Here is a 23,461-nt window from a genome sequence, read left to right on the forward strand (position 1 = left end):
GTTAAAGACCCCTATCTATTTTAGTTAGAAAGGTACTGACTTTGAAACTAGTAGTATGTGAAGTTCTTGTGATTTCTCTCACAGCTGTGTCAGCCCAAACTGCTCTGTTCAACCTTGCCACGAAATAATCACAGCGATAGCTTAAATATCATATGCTACTTTTAACAATGGTGCAAAGAAAATGAATTATTTAAAAGCACAAAAGTAACTGAAGATGGAAATGTGCAGAACAATCTACATATAGTATACTTACCTTTCTTGTAACAAAGGGAGAAAATAAGGATCTGTATTTATTTCTGTTTACTTGCATTTGCATAAAGAAACGGCCAGGATACATTAATAATTAATAAAAATAGCTACCTACAGGGGTAGGTATAAGTGAGAATGACAGGCATCGGCAGAAGCAAGATTTCCCAACATTAGCTTTTGTATGATCTTTATTTTAGAACAATGTGAATATATTATTCATTTTGAAAATGTTAACGTAAAAAAAAAGGTATAAAAAGCTTTTGTGCAGTGATGGAATATCCACAGTTAACTATGATTTAATTATAATCTTCCAAGAGACAGAGAAACTCATGTATTTTAAGTATTCTCTCCTCACAAAGCCTAGCACACACTGTAATAAATGCACAATTAGTCAAACTGAAATTAAGTTTCTAAAGATTTCAGAAAAAATATTCCACAACCTGGATGCAGTAACTTCCACACATGAGAGGAGGAAGGGAGGGGGAGACAAGAAAGGGCAAGAGTGGGAAAGCTTTCCTTTATGTAAATGCCTCCTGCTGCCTTTACTGCTGGCTAGATTTAAAAATATGGGGCGTCTGGGTGGCTCAGTCAGTTAAGCGTCCAACTTCAGCTCAGGTATGATCTCCCAGTCCGTGAGTTCAAGCCCCGCGTTAGGCCCTGTGCTGACAGCTCAGAGCCTGGAGCCTGCTTCTGATTATGTGTCTCCCTCTCTCTCTGCCCCTCCCCCACTCGTGCTCTGTCTCTCTCACTCTTAAAATGAATAAATGTTAAAAATAAGTAAATAAATAAAGTCAGTCAGTCAGTCAGTCTAGGGGTGCCTGGGTGGCTTAGTCAGTTAAGCATCCAACTTCGGCTCAAGTCATGATCTCATGGTTCATGGGTTAGAGCCCTGCATCGGGCTCTGTGCTGACAGCTCAGAGCCTGGAGCCTGCTTCGGATTCTGTGTCTCACTCTCTATATCTGCCCCTCCCCAACTCGCACGCACACACACACACTCTCTCACTCTCTCTCTCTTTCTCTCACTCGAAAATAAACTTAAAAAAATAAACATAAAGGATAAAGGTCCTTTAGTTCAGTCTCCCCAGATAAGTGCTCTAAGTGAAGTGTAAGCTGAAACGTGACACACTGCTGGCATTCTTAACATTATTAAAAATTTTAATAACATAATTAGTGCTAACTTTCAACTTAAAGTACTGTAATAAACAGCAATGCATGAAATGTTTTGTTTGCGTGATAACATTCTCAACTGCAAACAGTATATCTGAGGTTCATCTGTTCCCCACATTTCTGGAATGATTTTTTCACCTGCATTTCCATCCCTGAAGCTATCTTCAGTGTCTGCTTCTTTTTATTCATCAAACACTACTGCAAAGTGGCATCAAACCTTGAAGGAATGAGAACCACTGTTCTAGAAAAGTTTACTGAGCCACTCAGTCGTTATAAGGTCAAACAGGAGTCAAAAAACACAAAAATCCTTCTCAGGATGTAGTAATGTCCACATCCAAAGGCTTACAAGTTCTTGACCCAGAATTTCATATTATGGCAGACAGCCTTAACCATGATACTATGTTCCCCCGAAGTCATTCCTGTCTCAAGGGCATGCTAGAGAACCATCCTTAAAAATGTTAAATCTGTCTTATTTCATTAACTAACTCAATGACTTAGAGAAATACCCACTTTTATGGGAATTAAGTAGTCTGAGAAGACAGTGATGTCACTAAGTGACTGGAATGGAGTAGTCCATTTCAAGGATAACAGAAAACTACCAAGTGTAAGGCTAACAGTGCACATGCTATAGCACTCTCTCTTTAACAAGGTTAATTACTTTCTTTATTTTTCTTTCTTTGTTCCTCTATCTCTCTTTCTTTTCTTTTTTTTAATACACTAAGTAAATCTTCCATGCATTATCAACTAACTGCTATGGGAAGAAATTCAATGATAAAGTTTAAGCTGAAACATTAATGTCACTTAAACAGGTCAATGGTGAACAGCCTGTGGTACATCCATACTGGGTACTGATACACACAACAACGTGGGTGAATCTACATAGAATTCTGCTCAGTGTAAAATGCAAATCTCAAAAGGCTACATACATATTACGATGCTTTAGTTACATAACATTCCTGAAATGGCAAAAATTCTAGAAATGGAGCACATGGGATGAGAGAGTAACAGAGTCAACAACATGTGAAATTATAATAATCTCAAAATCAAAGCTTTAACTAAAAAGAAATCACTAACATTATTTGGGTTACCTCAACCAAAAGTAGATGTGGGCAATGTTTTCAGACACCAGTCACTCCACAAAGATTCCACCAGCAAAATCAAAAAAGGAGACCAGATAAAATGACAAAATATCCACAGAAAAAGAAGCGTTAGAGAAAGCAAAGAAGACAGTAACATGGTTACTGATGAACAACTAATGAATATCTAGATATATTTAGGGACATAGTAAATGTCACTCAGTATTAATCCAAGATGGAAAACTTACCCGATGCTTTGCCCTGATCTTCTTCCTATACTCTTCTTTGTCAAATTTGTCCTCTTCTTGAAGCCTTTCCTTTGCTTTATCTAAGTTGATGCCCCCAGTGCTGTCCTCCTCCTCTTCGGCATCCTTGGAGACAGACTTCTGCATCTGAGGCCACTGCTGAACCGACTGCAGGCAGGAAAAAGGTTTAGTATGGTGCACGAAACAGGGAACATCAACAGAAAACCATTTCCCTTGGCAGAATGATTTTGAAACGGTGTATTTTCCACTTTCTGCCTTACAACCTATATTTCTTCTTTATTTTTTTCTAAATGTTTGTTTGAGAGAGACAGAGCATGAGTGTGGGAGGGGTGGAGAGAGAGAAAGAGAGACACAGAATCCAAAGCAGGCTCCAGGCTCTGAGCTGTCACTGCAGAGCATGGCGCGGGGCTGGAACTCACAAACTCAGAGATCATGACCTGGGCCGAAGTCTGACGCTCAAGTGACTGAGCGACCCAGGCGCCCCACAACCTATATTTCTTAAGCTTTCTAACAAACTTTAGAATTGAAGTGGGCAAACCCGCAAAAAAGACTGTCCTGGTCAGGATAAAGTAACGCTGCCATGATCCAGTGACGGCAGGATTAAAGGAAAACGCCATGAAATACTTTGGAGGAAAAGGTAGTTGCTTCAACATCATCTCAAACAGTGTTCTCAGTGTGCTGTGCTCCACCAGCTCGGTTCCAAATCATCTCTGCCAGCGACTGCCAACACCCCCATCACTTCTCTCACCATCCCCTGTGGTTTTACTTCCCTGTTCTTCTGACTAGAATTTACCTCCTTGAGGGCAGTCATCTATCTTGTTCATGTACTCTCAGAGCCCAGTACAGTATCTGGCATATTATCAGATACTCAGAATTGATCGATAAATCACCTAGCAGCCAGTACTACACATAAAGACTAAAATAACTAAGCAAAGAAAAAAATTAGTTTAGATTTCAGGAGCTGGCTCAAATCTATGGAATTTACACACACAGTTTATGGTTAGGAACACGGTAACACAGAAATCAGGGCAGTGATCTGGAGTCAGGGGACCTGGTTTAATGTCCCAGCTTTTCTGATGGCCCGACTGCAGAATCCTGAATAAATTCCTTCATTTCTGGGCACCTGGGTCTTTTTCTGAAAAATAAGAAAAGGTCTATTGGACTCAGTAATCTTCCAGATCTAACACTATAAAACTCAAGACAATTCAGACAAAACCTATTCTCTTATTTGAACAAGTGATTGGTTGCCAGAGGATTTCAGTAGCTGCCACCATTTTGAAAGGCTGCTCATGAACGTGCAAAGAGAAGCTGTAGGCCTGCGCGTCACAGGTATCACTGCCTCCTCTCACTCCTGTCACTGCCCACTGCGGCCATTCTTCCAGATGGGATCCCCGCAGCAGGGACCAGGGATCACGAATGTCACTGCCTGTGCAGCCACGATGGGAGGCCACGGACAATGAGGAAGGAGTGAGAGGGAGCAGGCATGGCATCCACGCTAAGACTCCTCAGCCCTGCCTCGCGACCATGTGAAAGAAGCTTCTGCATCTGTGGGCTCAATGCAAAGTTCTTTCAGAATTTTAGAGCAGAAGTTTCAACGTGGCTCAAAGCCATATGGAGCTCCTATCAGCAATAAGTTTACATTGAAACATTTTACAGTTAAGGATTTATATCCTTCTTGGAGCAAAGTAATCTGTGTAGTTAAACTTATAAGCACAGTGAGGATCCTCATTACACGAACAGCACTAATCTTACTTTACAGTAAGCATCTGACGTAATACAACTATATTCTGGCTAAGCTCGCTTCAGATGCTGACCTCTTTTTAGTAATTTCATGAAGATCCATTACTTATCAATTCTATAGGCTTTGTCTACAACTTCCAACAACTTTAAATTGCGCTTTTTTCATGTGATTCACACACCACTTTACTCCCTGTTGTCAGTGTAAATCTGGGTGGGCTTCTGGCACCAAGCTCCCTTCCCCCGAAGTAACATCCACACCTGTTAACTCCACAGTTAAAACATACTCTGGGTGCCTGGGTGGCTCAGGTCCAACTCTTGATTTCAGCTCAGGTCCTGATCTCATGGTTTGTGAGTTCAAGCCCCACACTGAGCTGTGTGCTGACAGTACGGAGCCTACTTGGGATTCTCTCTCTCTCTCTCTCTCTCTCTCTCTCAAAATAAATAAATAAACTTCAAAAAAAAAAAATACTCCGGTGTATGCAGCCTGTTTACACAACATCTGTATTAATGACAATGAAATACCTGATGTGCTACATGACGGTATTTTAAAAGCTGTTATTTTATTGGTATTTTAGAAAATAGTTCATCCATTTAAAAAACTTCTGGGTTAACTGTATGCTGGGCTCTGTTCTCAGAGCTGGGAATGGAGTAGGGAGCAAAGTCAACAGACACCCTGCCTTGGGTAGCTGCCCTCATTCCACTGGAGCTGAAGAAAACGACGATAACCACGTAAATAGAGGATGTCAAGCCACAAGAGTGCTGTGAGGAAAACAGAAGAAGACAAGGCAAGGAAAGGAGAGGACAGGGGGCATGGGGCGCTGAGCACTCTACCAGAAAGCACAGGAAACCTGGGGGGTGACACAAGTTAGACCCTGCTGTGGCTGCCCCCCAACATTACTCCTTATGTGAGTCACGAACTTTCCACATCTCTTTCCTCTTTAAAAACAAGGTTATGTGACAGAGGGACTTTTCACGAGCAAGCTTTCCGACTCTGCAAGTATGTATTTACACTAAGACCGAGGTAATGGTGACAAGAGAGTTGGGCACCTGCATCTGATATGATGTGAAAGCAGAAAATGCCCTCAAAGCCAGACCAGTAAGAAACACGCCAATACAGCATCCAGACTGAGGAACCGCAAAGCAGAGACTTTTGAGGGCCCAGAAAAGAAGCTGTGGCAAGTGGTTTTGTTACGATTCTTGCGTTTGTTCCCACAGGACCTGTTGACGGACACTTTGACAGGAAAGTCTAATCTGTAAAAATGGAATTTAAAAAGTTCAAAACCAACTCTGTGTCATTAGCACCAACGAGTGTCCCAGTTTACTGTCAGTAAGGCCTTCCTGCTTACAGATGGCAGCTGACAAAATGCCCGAGACAACAGAGGAACCGCCTTAGCATGCTTTAAAGAAACATTTTCTGGGGCACCTGGCTGGCTCAGTCAGTTAAGTGGGTTGAGCGTCCGACTTTGGCTCAGGTCATGATCTCATGGTTCTTGAGTTCGAGCCCTGAGTCGGGTTCTGGGCTGACAGCTCGGAGCCTGGAGCCTGCTTGGGATTCTGTGTCTCCTTCTCACTCTCTGCCCCTCCCCCACTTATGCTTGCTCGTGCGTGTGCTCTCTCTCTCTCACAAATAAATAAACGTTTAAAAAAAAAAAAGGAACATTTTCTTTCTCTCGTTAATGAATGCTAAGTCAGCAGGAGAGTCAAACTCTTTACACTAAGCGGAAGGTACCTCAGAGATGAAGCATTTAAGAATCTTACCTCCCCTTCCTCAGTAAATGTTATCTTCTTATTCACTTTAAAATTTCTCTTCATTACTTTTTTTGCTTCTGCGACCTTGGTCACTTTCTTCTTGACACTGGATTTAGAAGGTTCTTTCTTCTGTGTGAAAATACACAAACAACAGAGATTAGTTAAATGGCTGCTTTACGTTAGGAATTTCACTCTGGCAATACACTTTCTAAAACTGAATATATTTCCTGCTCACTGGCTAATAAGCACCAAAAGTACTGTCCAGAAATAAAGTTATTAGACTTTTTAACGAATGATACCCCCAATACTATAGGGGCTTAAGTGTAAACAAGATAAATGTTAGCCATAAGCAACCTTTAAAATTTCTTCCATTACTAAAACCATGCTATCCTGATAATGCTGAAGCAGCAGAAACTCATGATAATGTGACAAATGGGCATCCAAGGTAAATAAAGCTCTCTTCCAGCTAAAACACAGAACACATTTTTTAAATAGCTCTAATTCCAAGGGCAAACTTAAATTTTCAGAGTAGGAGAATGTTTACCTGGAAAGCAAAATTACTGCAATACATTGTTTGCAATTCCACATTCTTACTCCCATTACACTAATTTACTATATGAACACAGGGAAAAGCCTTTGATAACTAAGCTGTGCCCAAAGGTGAGATGGAATCAGAATGATTTAGCAGGATACCCTGATCAGAACCCACCTAACATCCTCAAACCACCACAGCAAGGTAGTGAACATACGAAGCCACTGCTTACTTATGCTAAGTGAATGTTGAGGGAGCCATGTGAAATGGGGAGCTGTGGAGGTCATACCACAGCCTGCACAGATGAGAGAGGGACAGTAAGAAACTCACCACTAAGAGGGATTTGCACCATGTTTCTTACATTAGATCCAGGAATACCATCGGTGGTGGTTGGTAAACTAATCTAAGGCAGGCTTCATCAGGTGAGTAAGCAGACAGAATGAGAAGTTTCTGGTGCAAAAGTGAAGACAACAAATTTGAATTCAAGCTCTACTACCACTTATGAGCTATGTAGGAGCAAGTTACTTAACTTCTGTGCTTTAGCTATAAATTGACCCTCAATAGTACCTCTATCTCATAGGGTTGGCTGGGAGAATTTAATAATAAATGTAAAATATACAAAATCTAAGTATTAAATAAACCTCAAATACCACTAGTGATCTCTTCAAGCTACCTAAAGAGATCATGCCAACTGCATACAGGTTTACTTTGCAAAATCCCAGACTTGGAGCTTCCTAACTGATTGTTTTTTTTTACCACTGTGTTATAGGTAACCACCCAATGAAAACTAAGAAAGGAGGGACTGATCTAGGAAACGAGTTATCACAAGCTTTGAGAAGATATACATTATTTATAACTGCTATATTATGGTAATCAATAAACAGAAAGAATTCACTTTAAAAAGTTTGTATTACTGATAATACAAAAATGCTTAAAAATAAAGTACCATGACATCAAAAATAACAAATTTACTACAACAGAGGTTTGTATCAAGTTATTAATACATTACATTTTTAGATAACAATAATGCTTATTATGAAAATTAGCTAATGTATCTGCAATATGATAATTTAAGTACAAGAAAGTTGCAACATGATAATTTAAGTACAATGGTTCTGTTATGTGGGTGTTACTAACACTGCTTTTTATAGTTCTGGTTCCTAAAACATACCATCTAATTACACTTATTTCTCAGACCACGTATCAAGTCAAAGTTAAAAACATACTAAGATTTGGGGGCACCTGGGTGGCTCAGTGGGTTAAATGTCCGTCCAACTTGAGCTCAGGTCATGATCTCACGGTTCGTGGGTTCGAGCCTCCGCATCGGGCTCTGGGCTAACAGCTCAGAGCCTGGAGCCGGCTTTGGATTCTGTGCCCCCCTCTCTCTCTGCTCCTTCCCTGCATGTGTGCGCGCGCACTCGCTCTCTCTCTCTCTCTCTCCCTTTCTCAAATAAACATTAAAAAAAAAAAAAGAACATACTAAGATTTTAAATCTATAAAACGCTTACGAAAAGATTCATCTTCTCTAAAGTAGTTTTTATTACATCAGAGAGATATCAATAATGTTACAATCCCATTATACCTGCACCTCACAAGATTTCTATGAAAATAAATTCAATTTGTTTCAGATTTCTTCTTCCCATGGGATATTCCATCTACTCCTCCCAACCCCCACTGGCCCCAACTGCATGCATGCTGCCACCAGGTTGCACAGGGCCCTAAACTGCTCTGTCCATCCCTCACAACCTTCTCCCCACCACTGTGCTCTGAGATACACTACTATTATTCTCCTTAGGAAATAATACAGTCCTTATTTTCTCACTTCTGAGGGTAATTAACGAAGTTGTGTGGCATTAAAACTTCTACATTAAAAGAAACCAGGGTGTTAGGAAGCTGATTGCCAACTGAGGTTAAGTTTCCACCTGTAGGTCACCCTGTGAACACAGGGCATTAATAAGACCCCCACTTCCTTCTTCCCAGCCAGTACTCCTACCCCCACCTTTCTCCACAGACAATTATCAAAGAACACCCCCAACACAATCGCCAGGGTTGGTGACGGGGTTATTCCTACTTGATCTTCTTGCTTTTTAGGGTTAGATCAATTCTTGAGGATCATGGGTTGGCTAATGTTCTGTCATCAGAGAGAATGCTGATCAAAGAGCACAAACTCAGAGGATCATTACAACGTAAAAATAACAATTATACAGGAGTAAGTTATCGCCACTTAAAAAAAAAATGCTGAGGAGCAATCAGAGCCAACATTCTGGGGGTAATACTCTAGATCTTGATAGGAGTTTGAGTTACACAGGTGTATGTAATTGTCAAACCTCAAATGTTACACTTAAGATTGGTGTATTTTACTGCACATAAATTTCTACCTCAAAAAACAGTCCTGTAATGAACTTAAATGAACGCCAGGCAGGCTGAAGTATATACGGTACAAAGGGTAATACCGTTGGCAACTTACTCTGAAGTGCATTAAATTTAAAAGTGTGATAAATAGTTGGAGAATTACATGATAAAGGCCATATGGTAAGAGTTTCATTATAGAATGAGTAGTGAATATTTTGGTGTACAAAGTGCACTTTCTTCAGCTTTTCTTTATGTTTGAAATTTTTTTAGAACAAAATACAAAAAAGGCCTGGTCCCAGGAATGAGAGAAAAAGTCATAAAGCAAAAATACCAAAAACTGCCAAAATAGAAGAAAGATCAGTTAAAAAACCAACCTTCGGGGAGCCTAGGTGGCTCAGTCAGTTAAGCATCTGACTTTGGCTCAGGTCATGATCTCATGGTTCATGAGTTCAGGCCTCGCATCTGGCTCTGTGCTGAGAGCTTGGAGCCTGGAACCTGCTTTGCATTCTGGGTCTCCCTCTCTCTCTGCCCCTCCCCAATTCATGCTCTGTGTGTGTCTCTCTCTCAAAAATAAATAAATATTTAAAAAGAAAAAGAAAAAAGAAAACCAGCCCTGCATGGTGGAACCTTGGGATGATTCAAGTCTATATCAAGAGCTTTAGGGAGACCCATGAAACCACTGAAATTATGTAACAACACTTGGGGATCTTTGCATCAAAATAATCAAATTTGTTCATTTTAGGGAAGCCACTGTAAAGAACAGAAATTGCAAAATGGGTGAAAAGACACATGTTTATTTTATTTCATTGACAGGTTGGGGATTCACTCCAATACTTGAGAATTATTCTTCAGTCATTCAAATACACCCTAGAGTATCGTCCACACACAAGACACCACAGTGCACACTGGAGACTGAGCAATGAAAGATGCACACTGGAGACTGAGCAATGAAAGAGACAGGGGGGCTCCCAATCCTCCCTGGCCTAACTCTATGGGGAAAAAAATATTTTCTACTGTTTAATGTCTTTAGCTATTTAATCACAAATGTATTAAGTGTTCAGAAAAAATAAAAAGGATGAATGAATCTATGCAACAGGGTACCTGCCCCAGCTAGTCTAGGATAAGGAGAGGAGTCCAGGAAAATTTTCGTGTGAGACAAATGTCTAAAATGAGTGGCAAACACCCAAGCAATGTGTGGCATTAACAAATATCTTCTGGGTGTCCACTGATGGTGTATTTCACATGTGGCTTAGCTTAACTAAGGACCATGTCCTTCTTTAAAACATTACTTTTATGGGGCACCTGGGTGGCTCAGTCGGTTAAGCATCCGACTTCAGCTCAGGTCCTGATCTCACAGTTTCTGAGTTCAAGCCCCGCGTCAGCCTCTGTGCTGACAGCTCAGAGCCTGGAGCCTGCTTCAGATTCTGTGTCTGCCTCTCTCTCTGACCCTCCCCTGCTCATGCTCTGTCTCCCTCTGTCTCAAAAATAAATAAAAACATTAAAAAAAAATTTTTTTTAAACATTACCTTTAGCAGCTAATACATACTCATCTTTTTTTTTTGTAAAGGATACTCATGTCTTAAGAATTCATGTCTTAATCATGTTAAAAAAGTCTCCATTCATGTCTTCTGCAGCCACAGTGTTTACCTCCCAAGAAGCAAATGGCATTAATACCTTTCTCTATATCCTTTCCAGAGACATTCTACCCACAATCAAGTATACATGAAGAACCCAAAGTACTAAATGAGCTATCCACATGGGCATTCACTTACCCAGGATAAATCTCTAAAAGTTAAAGCACTCAAAGAGTATGTACACTTAAAGTTCAACTCAATATTTCCAAATAACCCTCCTGAGAAGTCAAACAAAATTTAACAGTCCCACCAAAAATTTGAGAGTAACTGATTCTCCACATCACTTTTCAGAAAGTAGATATTAGGCTTTATGTTTTGCCAATTAGGTGAAAAAATAGTATCTCATGAAAATTTTAATTTGCATTTATCTTGTTTTAAGCATAGTCGAACATCTTTCCAAAGACATTTTTTTTCCTGTGCACTGTGTACCATCTTCAACAGTATTATCAACTATCAACAGTTAATGAATTCCTAGCATTTTACTTATTAATTCGTGAGATCTTTTCATTTGTTAAAAATGTGTCAATATTTTCTCCCACTGCATCATTTACATTTAGACTTCTACCATAAGGGTAATATTTTGTTGTTTGGACTTTGTTTCGTTGTTTTGCTAAACATGTATTTTTAATTTTTATGTAATCAATGTTTAAAATAAGAAAATTTTCTGGATTTTTTTTTGTACCATATGTTTTCCACTATATGACTTTTCAAAAAACAGTTTAACTTCTTAAAATTCAGATTTTATTTTCTGTAAAAGTTTCAACACTGAATCTTGGATAAGGGGGGAAGTGCTGCTTGTTAACACTTTAAGTTTCTATTAAGTCAGTAAAAATATCAATTATACTTATTATTAGGCAAAAGTTGTATTTTTACTACAAGACTTTGTATTATTGGTAAAAGAATGAAATTTGTAAATTTTAAACCAAAGAGTTTAACAAAAGATTTCCTGACAAGAGGTAAAACATCAAAACACAATTTTCATTTCCATTTGCACTTCCTTCATGATATGTATGCTAGACATCAGAAAAAAAATTCAAAAAGGAAAATATCATAAAATACAAAATTGATAAAGCATCAAGTAATTTTCAAGGTCTTGTGACAGCTGCAGGAGGCTGCCACAAATAACTTGGAAGATAAAAGGTTCCGAGAAGGACCATATTAGTTTTAACACTAGCTACAACAAGATTCAAATATAATCAGTGAAAACAAAAACTAATATAAGCATTACTACTATACATCCTAGAGGTAAATTAAAAGTAACAGTGCAGGGTGCCTGGGTGGCTGAGTCAGTTAAGTGTCCGACTTCAGCTCAGGTCACGTTCTCATGGTTCCTGAGTTCGAGCCCTGCGTTGGGTTCTGGGCTGATGACTCAGAGCCTGGAGCCTGCTTCAGATTCTGTGTCTCCCTCTCTCTCTGCCCCTTTCCCACTCACGCTCTGTCTCTCTCTGTCTCAAAAATAAATAAACATTAAAAAATTAAAGTATCATTGCAAAAAAAAAAAAACAAAAACCATACAGAGATGAAAGTCAGAATTAAAAGAAGATACTCTAAAGAAATCAGATGTTTATGTTTCCTTAAAGTAGCTCCCATATGCATCATGGAATAATTAATGATTTATAATAACAATTTTACCTAAAAGTGAAAGAAACCTACAAAATAAAGAACTCTCAACCCTGGTCAAGACCTTACAGATTACTTAGTATAACCTGAGACCTCACATTAAAAGTATGGGCATTTCATAGCATTTATAAGTACTGTTGCCTCAGAGTCCAAAAGTAATCATACCTTAGAACTGAAGATTTAAAAAGCAAAACAAAACCAATATAAAAAAAAAAAACAACACACCTGCTATGTAAGCATAATTCCTTCATCATCCTAAATTTACTGAGCTACAAGAGTTCACACAGTCTAATTTTACACTATAAATTAAGGATGTACTATGTGGCATTTGATTTGAAACCCATCTACAAAATATTTTCTTAAGAAATAAACTTCCCTGGGAATGCAAGCTGGTGCAGCCACTCTGGAAAACACAGTATGGAGGCTCCTCAAAAAATTAAAAATAGAACTACCCTACGACCCAGCAATTGCACTACTAGGTATTTATCCAAGGGATACAGGTGTGCTGTTTCAAAGGAACATATGCACCCCAATGTATATAGCAGCACTATCCACAATAGCCAAAGTAGGAAAGAGCCCAAATGTCCACCAATGGGTGAATGGATAAAGAAGATGTGGTGTGTGTGTGTGTGTACGTACATACATACATACATACATACATACATACATACATACAATGGAGTATTACTTGGCAATCAAAAAGAATGAAATCTTGCCATTCACAACTACGTGAATGGAACTGGAGTGTATTATGCTAAGCGAAATTAGCCAGTCAGAGAAAGACAAATATCATATGACTTCATTCATATGAGGACTTTAAGAGACAAAACAGATGAACGTAAGAAAAAGGAAACAAAAAAAGTATAAAAACAGAGAGGGGGGACAAAACATAAAGGGACTCTTAAATATGGAGAACAAACAGAGGGTTACTGGAGGGGTTGTAGGAGGGGGGATAGGCTAAATGGGTAAGGGGCATTAAGGAATCTACTCCTGAAATCACTTTTGCACTGTATGCTAATTTGGATGTAAATTTAAAAAAATAAAATTAAAAAAAATTTAAGTTACAAAAAAGTTATTTTTACCTACATAAAAATAAATAAATAAACTTCCTTAATGATTAGGGATGTTGCACATGCTTTCATGCACCTATTGGTCATTTATGTGTATGTCTTCTTTGGAAAAAAGTCTATTCTAGTCCTTTGTCTATTTTTTAATTAGATTACTTTGTTTGTTTTTGCTTTTGGGTTGTATCAGTTCCTTATATATATATCTCAGAAACCCCTTATCTGAAACATGATTTATAAATATTTCTCCCATTCCCTAGGCTGCCTTTTTGTTTCCTTTGCTATACAGAAGTTTTTCAGTTTGATACAGACCCCTTGTTTATTTCAGCTCTTGTTGCCTGTGCCTATGGCATCTTGTCCAAAAGATCACTGTCAAGACTAATGCCAACGAGATTTTTTTTCCCCTATGTTCTCTTCTGGGAGTTTTAATCTTCAGGGAAATGAAATCAAAACCACAATGAGATAGCATTTCACACTTATTAGGATAGCTATCATCAAAAAGACAAGAGGTAACAGGTGTTGGCATGGGTGTAGAGGAAAGAGACCTGTCGTACACAGTGGGAATGTAAACTGGAAAACAGTTTGGAAAACAGTGGAAAACAGTGGAAAACAGAATGGAAGTTCCTCAAAAAAATTAAAAATTTAAACTATCATATGATGCAACAATACCACTCACTCCTGGGTATATATCCGAAGGAAACAAAATCAATTCTAGGAAAGGTATGTGCACCCCCATGTCTGTTGCATCATGACTCACAACAGCCAAGACATAAAAACAATCCTAAGTGTCTGTCAAAGGATAAATGGATTAATAGAAAACGTGGTAGACATATACAACGGAGTATTATTCAACCACGAAAAAGAAGGAAATCCTGCCATGGGTGACAATATGGATGAACCTGGAAGGCATTATGTTAAATGAAATAAGTCAGAGACAGATACTATATGGTATCACTTATATGTAGAGTATTTATAGAGCAAAAAAGGGGAAATGGGGGCTGATGTCACAGAAACACAGAACAGTTGTTGCCAGGGGATGTGAAGAGGGAGAAATTGAGATGCATAACTTTCAGTTATAAGATGAGTAAATTGAAGATCTAATGTACAGCATGGTGACTATAGTTAAAATACCGTATTGTATACGTGAAATTTGCGGAGAACAGATCTTAAGCATCCTCATCACACACACACAAAGTTAACTGTCAGGTGATGGGTGCGTTAATTATCTTGATCTTGGTAATCATTTCACACAGCACATGAAAACACAATCGCGTTGTATACACATACAATTTTATTGATCGACTATTCCTCAATAACGTTAGGGGAAAAAATAAAACCACCACCACCAGTAAGTAGAATAGGTATGTTCGTGAAATCTTCGCACAACCTATAGTCTTAAAATTAAGAGCCACCTAAAAGGTGTAGAAGAGGTCTGGAGATTGGTTGCATGACTGCGGGAATGTGCTGCACTCTATACTTAAAGTGGTACGTTTTCTATGTATTTTACTACAATTAAAAATAAAGAGCCATCTAGACTATAACTACACTTCAGTTTAAAATGCTGTTACGGAAGCAGTTTCTCTTTTCAGGGTCCTCCACAAATGTAAATTTAAGTCAAAGCAGCAGTCCCAGAATTCCACAGCAGCTGGAGGGCGGGGCCCAAGGCAGGCAATGCAAGGAACGGGAAGGACACAAGAGACCCTTAAGTGCCGGTCAACTAAAATGCTATGAAACAGAGTGCTTATAAATTATAAATTATGAAAATAATCTTATAAAATGGTCTAGCCAATCCACAGGATTTTTCTTCAAAATGTCCACATTTACCAATGTCATTGTTTAAAGTTTAATGGAAGGCAAGCTACAATAAACCTTGGTAATATGCATAAATTGAGTCATACTGCTAAAATCGGGGACAGAGGAGTTGGAGAGAATGACGAGAGCCAGGGCCGCCTCTACCCAAGTCCCAGTTACATTAGTCTGCGGCTGACTGTATTGCAGCGGCCTGTTATCAAACTTGGCCTGCGCCCTTGCCCCCATTATGGTAAAGCCAGAGTCACCAGTTGGGTTCCTGATTTGTTTTTCCTAATGGACTGTAATCTTCACTAGGGTAAGATCGTTTGTATTACCATTTGTATCCACAGAGCATCACAGAGAGGCTGGCACACAGGAAGCATTCAGTAAGTACTTCTTGAACGAAGAATTAGTGAAACAATTCCCAGTGGAATAAAGCACTACTTCATTTACTGCTCATAATAACTATGAGTCAAATCTGGGCCCTGAGAATTTTTTTAATTAGAAAACCAAAGGTTTGACAAATTTGGCAATCTGTTCAAGGCTGCACAATTTAAATCAAAGGGCACTTGACTTTGTTGTTTATATTCTACAATGCTTAGGTGATTTTTGTTCAAACTGTCTTAAGTTACAGCATCATAATTTTCCTCAATATGTGCCTTTTACGTTTCTATCAACTTTGAAAGAATGTTTGAAAACTGCTATTCTTAGAAACTTTACACCATTTTTCAACTTTCCAGTTCATGGTCCATTAAGGAAGATTTTTTCATATTCTACTTTCTGATGCAGTATCTGTATTGGTTTTTAAAATAACTGTTTTCACATCCAAGTATCAATTTTAAATACCAAATATGCCACTTCAAATTACAAGGCCCCAATCCTACTTCCCTTCTGATGAGAATCACAGCTGTTACAGAATTTGTATATGACACTGGTGTCATTACTTGAATACTGACACTTCATAAATTGTACCTAGAAGACAGCCTAAATACCATTCTAGAAATCTTTCCCAATTTTTAATATATTATAGATAATACATGTTTATTTCAAACATAAAATCATATAAATGAGAGCCCACACATCCTGTCAAAGTTCTTCATATTTCAGAGTATCAGATTAGCCCTTCTGATTACATCAAGAAGCAAACCATAAGTAAAAGTCTCTATTCTGTGTCATCAATAACTCCAGGCACTACTTATTTTCTTTGAATAAGAAAATTTGAGTAAGACTTATTTTCTTTGAATAAGACTTCTTTGAAGTCTGTAAACTGCAATTCTGAAGTATAAGTTGATGAAAATAGTTATTGAATACTATAATACATTAAGCAACATGACTAAATATTTATTATGAAATACTCATGATTCTTATAAAAAATCATCTTAACAGGTCAACATAAACAGGTAAACAGACAAATATTTTTCTGTTTTTCCCAACAGATCAAAAACCATGCAGATATGCAGTGATCTCAGCTTTGTCTGGACTTCCCTCCTGCTTATGGACGATAATAAGGCACAATCATTCTACACAATATTTTTTCATTAAGAGATTCTTCCTTCCGGATTTCTACTTCCTGAATCCACACCCTTAATCTGGGATACTTTCAAGAAGAATCTCTTAACCTAATAAACTCTTCTGACTAGTATGTACCTGCCACCTTAACTACTAAATGCTTTCAGAAAAGTTAAGTTTCAAATATATTCCTGATACACTTTCTATTTTCCTCTGTTCCTTCTCCTATTCTTCAAATACAAGTTCCCCCACAAAATCCTCAAACATCAGTGGTTTTTCCCCTTCAATATATTTGTCTTCCTCAACAATTTGTCAAAATCAACCAGTTTTTCCTTGATTTTAAAAAGCCTTTTCATAGCATTTCAGTCTAATAATTCTTTAAATCTTTCACTGCCTCCAATTAGTCTAGATAAGATTTCAGTTTCGTTTTTCCACCCACGCCATATTTTATTTTGCTTATTTCCTGAGTTCAAGCCTCATCCCCGAGTTTCATGACCACCCAGATCCATCACTGTCTTTGCTCTATTTACTACCTTAAATGTTTCCTTCTTACCTTTCTGAACACATTTATACTATTGGAACACATAAAGAATAATTTCTTATTTCTCATCTGGTACCTTAAGAAATTTTCTTTAGTTCACTGAAACTGTCCAAGCTATTTACTATTCTGTTTTGCTAGCCAGGAAATTTGTATTATTTGTTCCACATCATACCCTTCTCCCCCATCCCACCCCCCAAAAATACAAATAAATTTTAAAGAAAGAAAAAAAAAAGCGACCATAAATGTGAAATCTCAGATGCTTCCTTTCTTTAACAAAATTATGGAACCAGTCATATTTTGCCTTAGGAATCCAATTTTTAACCTGCCACTTTTAATAAATATTTCTATATTAGGAAGCAGGCAGCTGGAAGCAATTTAGAGAAATGGGGCCTGATACATACTTTTTTCCTCTCTTTTTAGACTTCAAAAAATGACAGTATAGATTTCATTTCTAACTTGTGCCCAAATTGGCTACATCTATTTCTGTTGTCTCCTACAACTTGTGAAATTCTTCTAGAACTTAGAAATACTACAGGCATACAAAAAACCCAGTAACATTAAAAGGAAAAGCTATCTTGTGTCACATGGCCGTTCAGGTAACAGGGTTAAGGGACACAATAACGGTGGTAATGAACTAAGTAAAAAGACCTGGGGCAGCATTTATGCCACTTTCACAAGGCAACATGACAACTATACTTTGCCATTTACGCCTCTACCACCTTCCTTCCAAGTGACAGCAGAGACTCAGCAAGAATGCACCAGGAGCTAATTTACCAGAATTTGTGTGAATAAAATGAAATAGCATCAAAATAGCCTTCAACAATATCTAGTTCCAGGTTTAACTGAGAACTTTACAGTTGGCTCCAGCACCTACAATATTAACAAATTACTTGGCAGCCTGGCTTGTGTAATTTAAAGCAGAGTTTCTGAAAATTCATTCATCATGAAAGTCTAACAAACATAGGCCACAGAATAGTGCTTATTCAGTGAAGCACCAATTTCAAAAATTACACACAAACACACTCATGCATCTATACTCTAAATTACACAAACAGAATCTCTGGATGATTTAAACCCTTCACAAAGAACTGCAATAACAGAACTAAGACATATACTAAACTCAAATTGGGCTTTGTGCCTGATTAAGTTAGCCATTTTTGACACACTATTGTAAGACAGTATGAGATGCTAATTCGGACCTCTCAGCCCCCCCAAGACAAAGCAATCACTGCTACTGGTTATACATGGTTCCAGTGTCTGCCATTTTTCTAAACTGACTTACATTAGTAAATCACAAGATACCCATGGGATATACCTTAACTAAAAGAAATAACAAGTATCACTATCATGTCCAGCCCAAGCCATGTGCACAACTACATGCACAGTAAAATTTCCAAGATCTGCCTTCTATTGTCTATAAATGTTAGCTAAGCAAAAAATACCAAATGAAAAGTCACAGGCCAGCCTTCCGTACCATGTTTCATCAAAACGTACTTGGACGATGTCTAATTATTTAAAATGAGATACTCTTAAAAAACACACCATTTATAAAATGGTGGTCTGCAAGGCCATTTAATGTTGATAAAAGATATTGCCATTATTAAGTACAGAACGTGGAAGGATGAAAGGGCCATCCAAGATTACTCAGAGAAACAAATACCACGAGCACACGCACAGGATGAGAGGATTTCAAGATCACGCAGCCAGTGCCAGCGAAGTTAAGGCTGGAACTCAAGCTTTCGGGCAAAGCCAACCTGTGCTGACACCACATACAAAAGTATCTTAGAAACATCTCAGAGACTACAATTTCCTCCAACAATCACAATTTTCCTGAAGAATACTCAGAGACTCCATAAAATTGAAATTAAGAACTGATGGAGGGCAAATGTTTTCTTTAAAATGAAAAGAATCCTTCAAGGAAGGCATTTTAAAAGTGTCCTTTTCCACTTTCATAGAAGGACCATAGATACCACTATAAAACCTGACCTCTAATATTCTTATCTCTCAAAAGAATAGCATGTAGAAAAAAGTTCTTCTCAACGCTCTATGCTGTCCTTTGATTTCCTGGCAAATTGCATGCTGAGCATGCAGTGATTAATACAATTTCCATCTGCCCTCCTTGGCACTTAAACATTAAAAACAAATTTTGACAGCCATTAGAAGCAGTTGACAGGTGATTGCTCGTTAATTTTTCTCCCATCTTAAAATGTGTCCCTGCCGTTTTGTTAGGAAATTTGTGACACTAAATGTAATATTTGGAGGGGCACCTGGGTGGCTCAGTCAGTTAAGCGTCCGACTCTTTGTTTCGGCTCAGGTCATGATCTAACAGTTCACAAGATCAAGGCCTCATGGAGAGCCTTCTTAGGATTCTCTCTCCCTCTCTCTGCCCGTCCCCACTCGTGCACTCTCTCTCTCTCTCTTTTTCTCTCTCAAAGTAAATAAATTAATAATTACTTTTTAAAAATGTAATGTTTGTAATTACAACTTACTAAGGATTAAAATGAAGTCTTCGCTAGTCTCCAAACTCTGTATCTTACCTAGCTACTCAACATTTTTTTTCATCACTCTCCCTCCTACTGTCTCATCCACAGACTAGAAAATGCAGGAGCTATCAATAATCTTGAAATTCTCACCCAGAAGGCAAATTTAAGTTAAGATATGACACTGGCTATCTTTTGAGAAGCTTTTCTTACTTTCTACCCTCAGCCTCCTGGTGATGTCTCCTATGGTATTTCTTATACTCTTGGTAGGAGATTTCTTCCACTTCTATTTTACCCCTCTTAGACACAACTCCCTGAGGATATGGACTTTGTCTTTACCTTTTAATTTCTAGAGTTAAGTGCCCATATTGCATCTGAACAAATCAGTAATTATTTGTGAAGCTGAGCTAAGCAAATCAAGACAGTTTTCATTGAGAGGAACACTGACTCAAAGACTCTGAAACGCATCCTTCAGTTAGCTATTGTGACATCAACTTGTTTAAACAGCACAGAAATTTAAAATAAAAAAACCCATAATACTGCACATTCAAATTTGACACTTATTTGTTGAGAAAACAGATCCACTGACTCCGGGCAATAATAAAGTGTGATGCAAGCAAAGTAGAACTATCTGAAAATGATGTCAGGAGTCATTCTGGGTGCCTAGTCCAGGAGCTGAAGTCACTCCAGCATCCCCATCTCCCAGCATGACAGGCTGTGACCATGTTCAGCTACTGACAGCCTCCTCCTGGCTTCTTCCCTTCACAAGGCAGATGCAACTTCCCTGGACCCCAGGTCTCCTCGGGCCGGACCGACGCATTTCTCACATGACCACATGAACCCACAACTATACTGGCTGGTTCTCAAGCAGTTCAGGTGACTGCTCACTGATAAGGCTGGCCTACCACTTATATAATAAGGGACAATAAGAGATGACAGCAAACTTTCACTGGAATTAAAAAAAACTTATGCTATTCTAATAGGGAGCAAACTGCTATCCTGGCACCCCTCTATGTGGAATAATGACATGGAAAACTCAGGCCTTACTTCTTGCTGATTCTGGCTTTTCCCCATAGAATATCCTTTTCCCAACAAAGCCCATTCTTTAACCCATGCCATTATATTGTGAAATTTGTCCTAAGCTCCAATACATGACAAGTGGCAATCCAGATAGGCTTACGGGGCATAGGAAAAGGTCACTAAACTTTTTTTGAGAAGTTTATGGAACAGTAAGTAGTTAATTAGTGATGCCAAGGACTGGACACCATGCTAGATGTTTATATATCATTTACTACTCACAACTACCCTTCTGAGATATTGCTTGTATCTCACAGGTGATGAAACGGACAGTAAAATAAGTTAACCAATTATCCAGCTTGAAGGGACACAGGCCAGCTCTGAACTTCTTCTGTCACTCTAGGAAAAGACAATTAGTAGTTACACACGAAGCTAAAATAAAGTTGGAGGAAAAATCAGAAAGGTACTAAGAGGTCTGTGACAAGATTCAGGGAAGACTACGGGACCAAAGAGACAGCATTTAAGAACAAAGCAGGAGGAAAGGGGAGCTGTGCAGAGTAAGACAGGGTAATGAAAGGAGACCACCTGAAAACAAAATCACAAGAAAGGAAGGAACAAGGGAGAGGGAAAGTGCTTTGAAAACAGATTCCTCTCACAATTAGTGATGTGTTGTAAAAAAAAAAACTTTGCACCATACTTCCAAATCATTTTTCCCCTACTAAACATCTTACAAATTATCAACTCTAAATGGGAAAAATCAAATGATTAAACCAAAACAGAAAACTTTGAGAATTTTTTAACCAGTCGCTGACAGGACAGATAATAACTGCCATCTATCTCCCTAGTATTTTCTCCATTACACCTAAAGAATGTCTGAGATCTGAGAGTAGGAGTGGTTAAGTCCAAAAGAAGAGATTATATTGGAACATGAAATTAATCTTTGGGACTCAGTGTGATCATTTCCAAGTCAGTATACTTTCACTGGCTAATACTATTTACAACACACCTACACTGTTTCTTCTCCAAATACTTCAATTATTTAAACCATGTAATTATTTGAAGGATTTGATCAAGTCGTTAATAAATGAAAGCATTAAATAACATGATGATCCTAATAAAAGATTTACATCAAACTGATTTTGAATACATTCGGCTTCAATTGTATCAAGTAAACAGGTTGAACTGATGAGAATTTTCTCCATTAAAATGCAATTAATTTTCCACTAGTGCATCAAGATTTCCAGGGTTATATTATGAAACTCACCATAATTGGCCTCATTAGTTCTGAATCCAAAATTCTGGTTGTCAAACCTTCCTTTACAAGGTCACAAACTATCAGAGAATTATCTGATCAAAACAGTACTGCTACTGTTTTTTGAGTACCTACAGGAAGCCTCACTTGACTAAAAGCATGGGATCTGGCAAATTTTCAACTTGCTTGGGAATGAGCTGCCCATTTTAGGAATAATGAGTCAACTCTCTCTCGCTGCTCTGTTACAAAAGAGTCATATGTTGATGATCATGTTAAAATGGCTCTACCTTCCTCAGAGAAGCATGTAAATTAGGGGATGGAGAAACAGAGAGAGGGAACAGATTCACTGTGCCCATCTCACCAGTTTCCAGAGAGCTCCTTTCCCTGAACTTCATGCTGGCATTGCCTCGTCTGTTTCCTTTAAGGATGGGTATCAAGCATTTCCATATAAAATGCATTTTATGTCTTATCGTACAGTTGTTGAAATGCAAGGAAAATCTGTGCTTCTCTGGAGTAGAAGAATGTCTGCTCCTTATGGGAAAAAGTATTCTTTTCATTTTGGCAGTTAAGACCTCAGAGCCAAATTCCTGATCCATATTTAAGAACCATGTAAAACCCTGCATGACCCTGCATATTAAATCCCCCACCAGTCATTTCTATCCTATCTATATTTTGCATGCCTGATGTTTTCTATTTTATTACAGTTAGAAGTACTTCTAACTACTACTTAAGCTACTTCTAATTCCTTGTGGGATTAGGAGGAATAAAATAGAATAAAGGAGGCTCAGTCATTTATTCAACAAACACTGGGTATCTGCAATACTCCAAGTCCTATCCTAGGCACTTGGGAAGGTGCATTCCAGTAGAAAAACCCAAACACACACACACACACACACACACACACACACACACACACACACACGCATGCACGCGCACACACACACAGAGTATGTCAAGGAGCTTTAAACACTATGAACAAAGGCAGAGTAAGGGTGGAGACAGTGACTAGTGGAATGGAGAAATTTTAAATAGTTAGATAGGGCCTCTCTGAAGAGGGGTCACTGGAGCAGAGATCTAAAATGATGTGGGGGCACCTGGGTGGCTCAGTCGGTTAAGCGTCCAACTTCGGCTCAGGTCATGATCTCAGTTTATCAGTTCAAGCCCTGCATTGGGCTCTGTGTTGACAGCTCAGAGCCTGGAGCCTGCTTTAGATTCTGTGTCTCCTCCTCTCTCTGCCGCTCCCACACTCGTGCTCTGGCTCTCTGTCTCTCAATGATAAATAAAGGTTGAAAAAACAAATTTTTTTTTAAACGATGTGAAAGCAGTCATTGATCTAGGTAAGAATTCCAAGGAAAAGAAAGAGTAAGCACCAAAAGCCTGCAAGTGGAAATAAGATCGTTGTTTTCAAAAAGAAAAAAGAAA

At 38.4% G+C, this 23,461-nt stretch overlaps 1 protein-coding gene across 3 annotated transcripts in view; it reads right to left on the reverse strand.

Moving 5' to 3' along the window:
• The window catches only part of DDX10 (DEAD-box helicase 10), a 276,223-nt gene that overhangs the window by 114,659 nt on the left and 138,103 nt on the right, over positions 1-23,461 (reverse strand). For all 3 annotated transcript variants that reach the window (XR_008290714.1, XM_027036452.2, XM_053204134.1), the window contains exons 14-15: positions 6,257-6,376; positions 2,741-2,905 (exon numbers count right to left, since the gene is read on the reverse strand). Coding sequence is in view for 2 of the 3 variants with exons in the window: in XM_027036452.2 (XP_026892253.1) it covers positions 2,741-2,905; positions 6,257-6,376 (285 nt within the window). In the remaining variant the exon portion in view is untranslated. The remainder of the gene's footprint in view (positions 1-2,740; positions 2,906-6,256; positions 6,377-23,461) is intronic.

This window comes from Acinonyx jubatus, chromosome D1 (assembly GCF_027475565.1).
Source record: "Acinonyx jubatus isolate Ajub_Pintada_27869175 chromosome D1, VMU_Ajub_asm_v1.0, whole genome shotgun sequence".
Lineage (NCBI taxonomy): Eukaryota > Metazoa > Chordata > Mammalia > Carnivora > Felidae > Acinonyx > Acinonyx jubatus.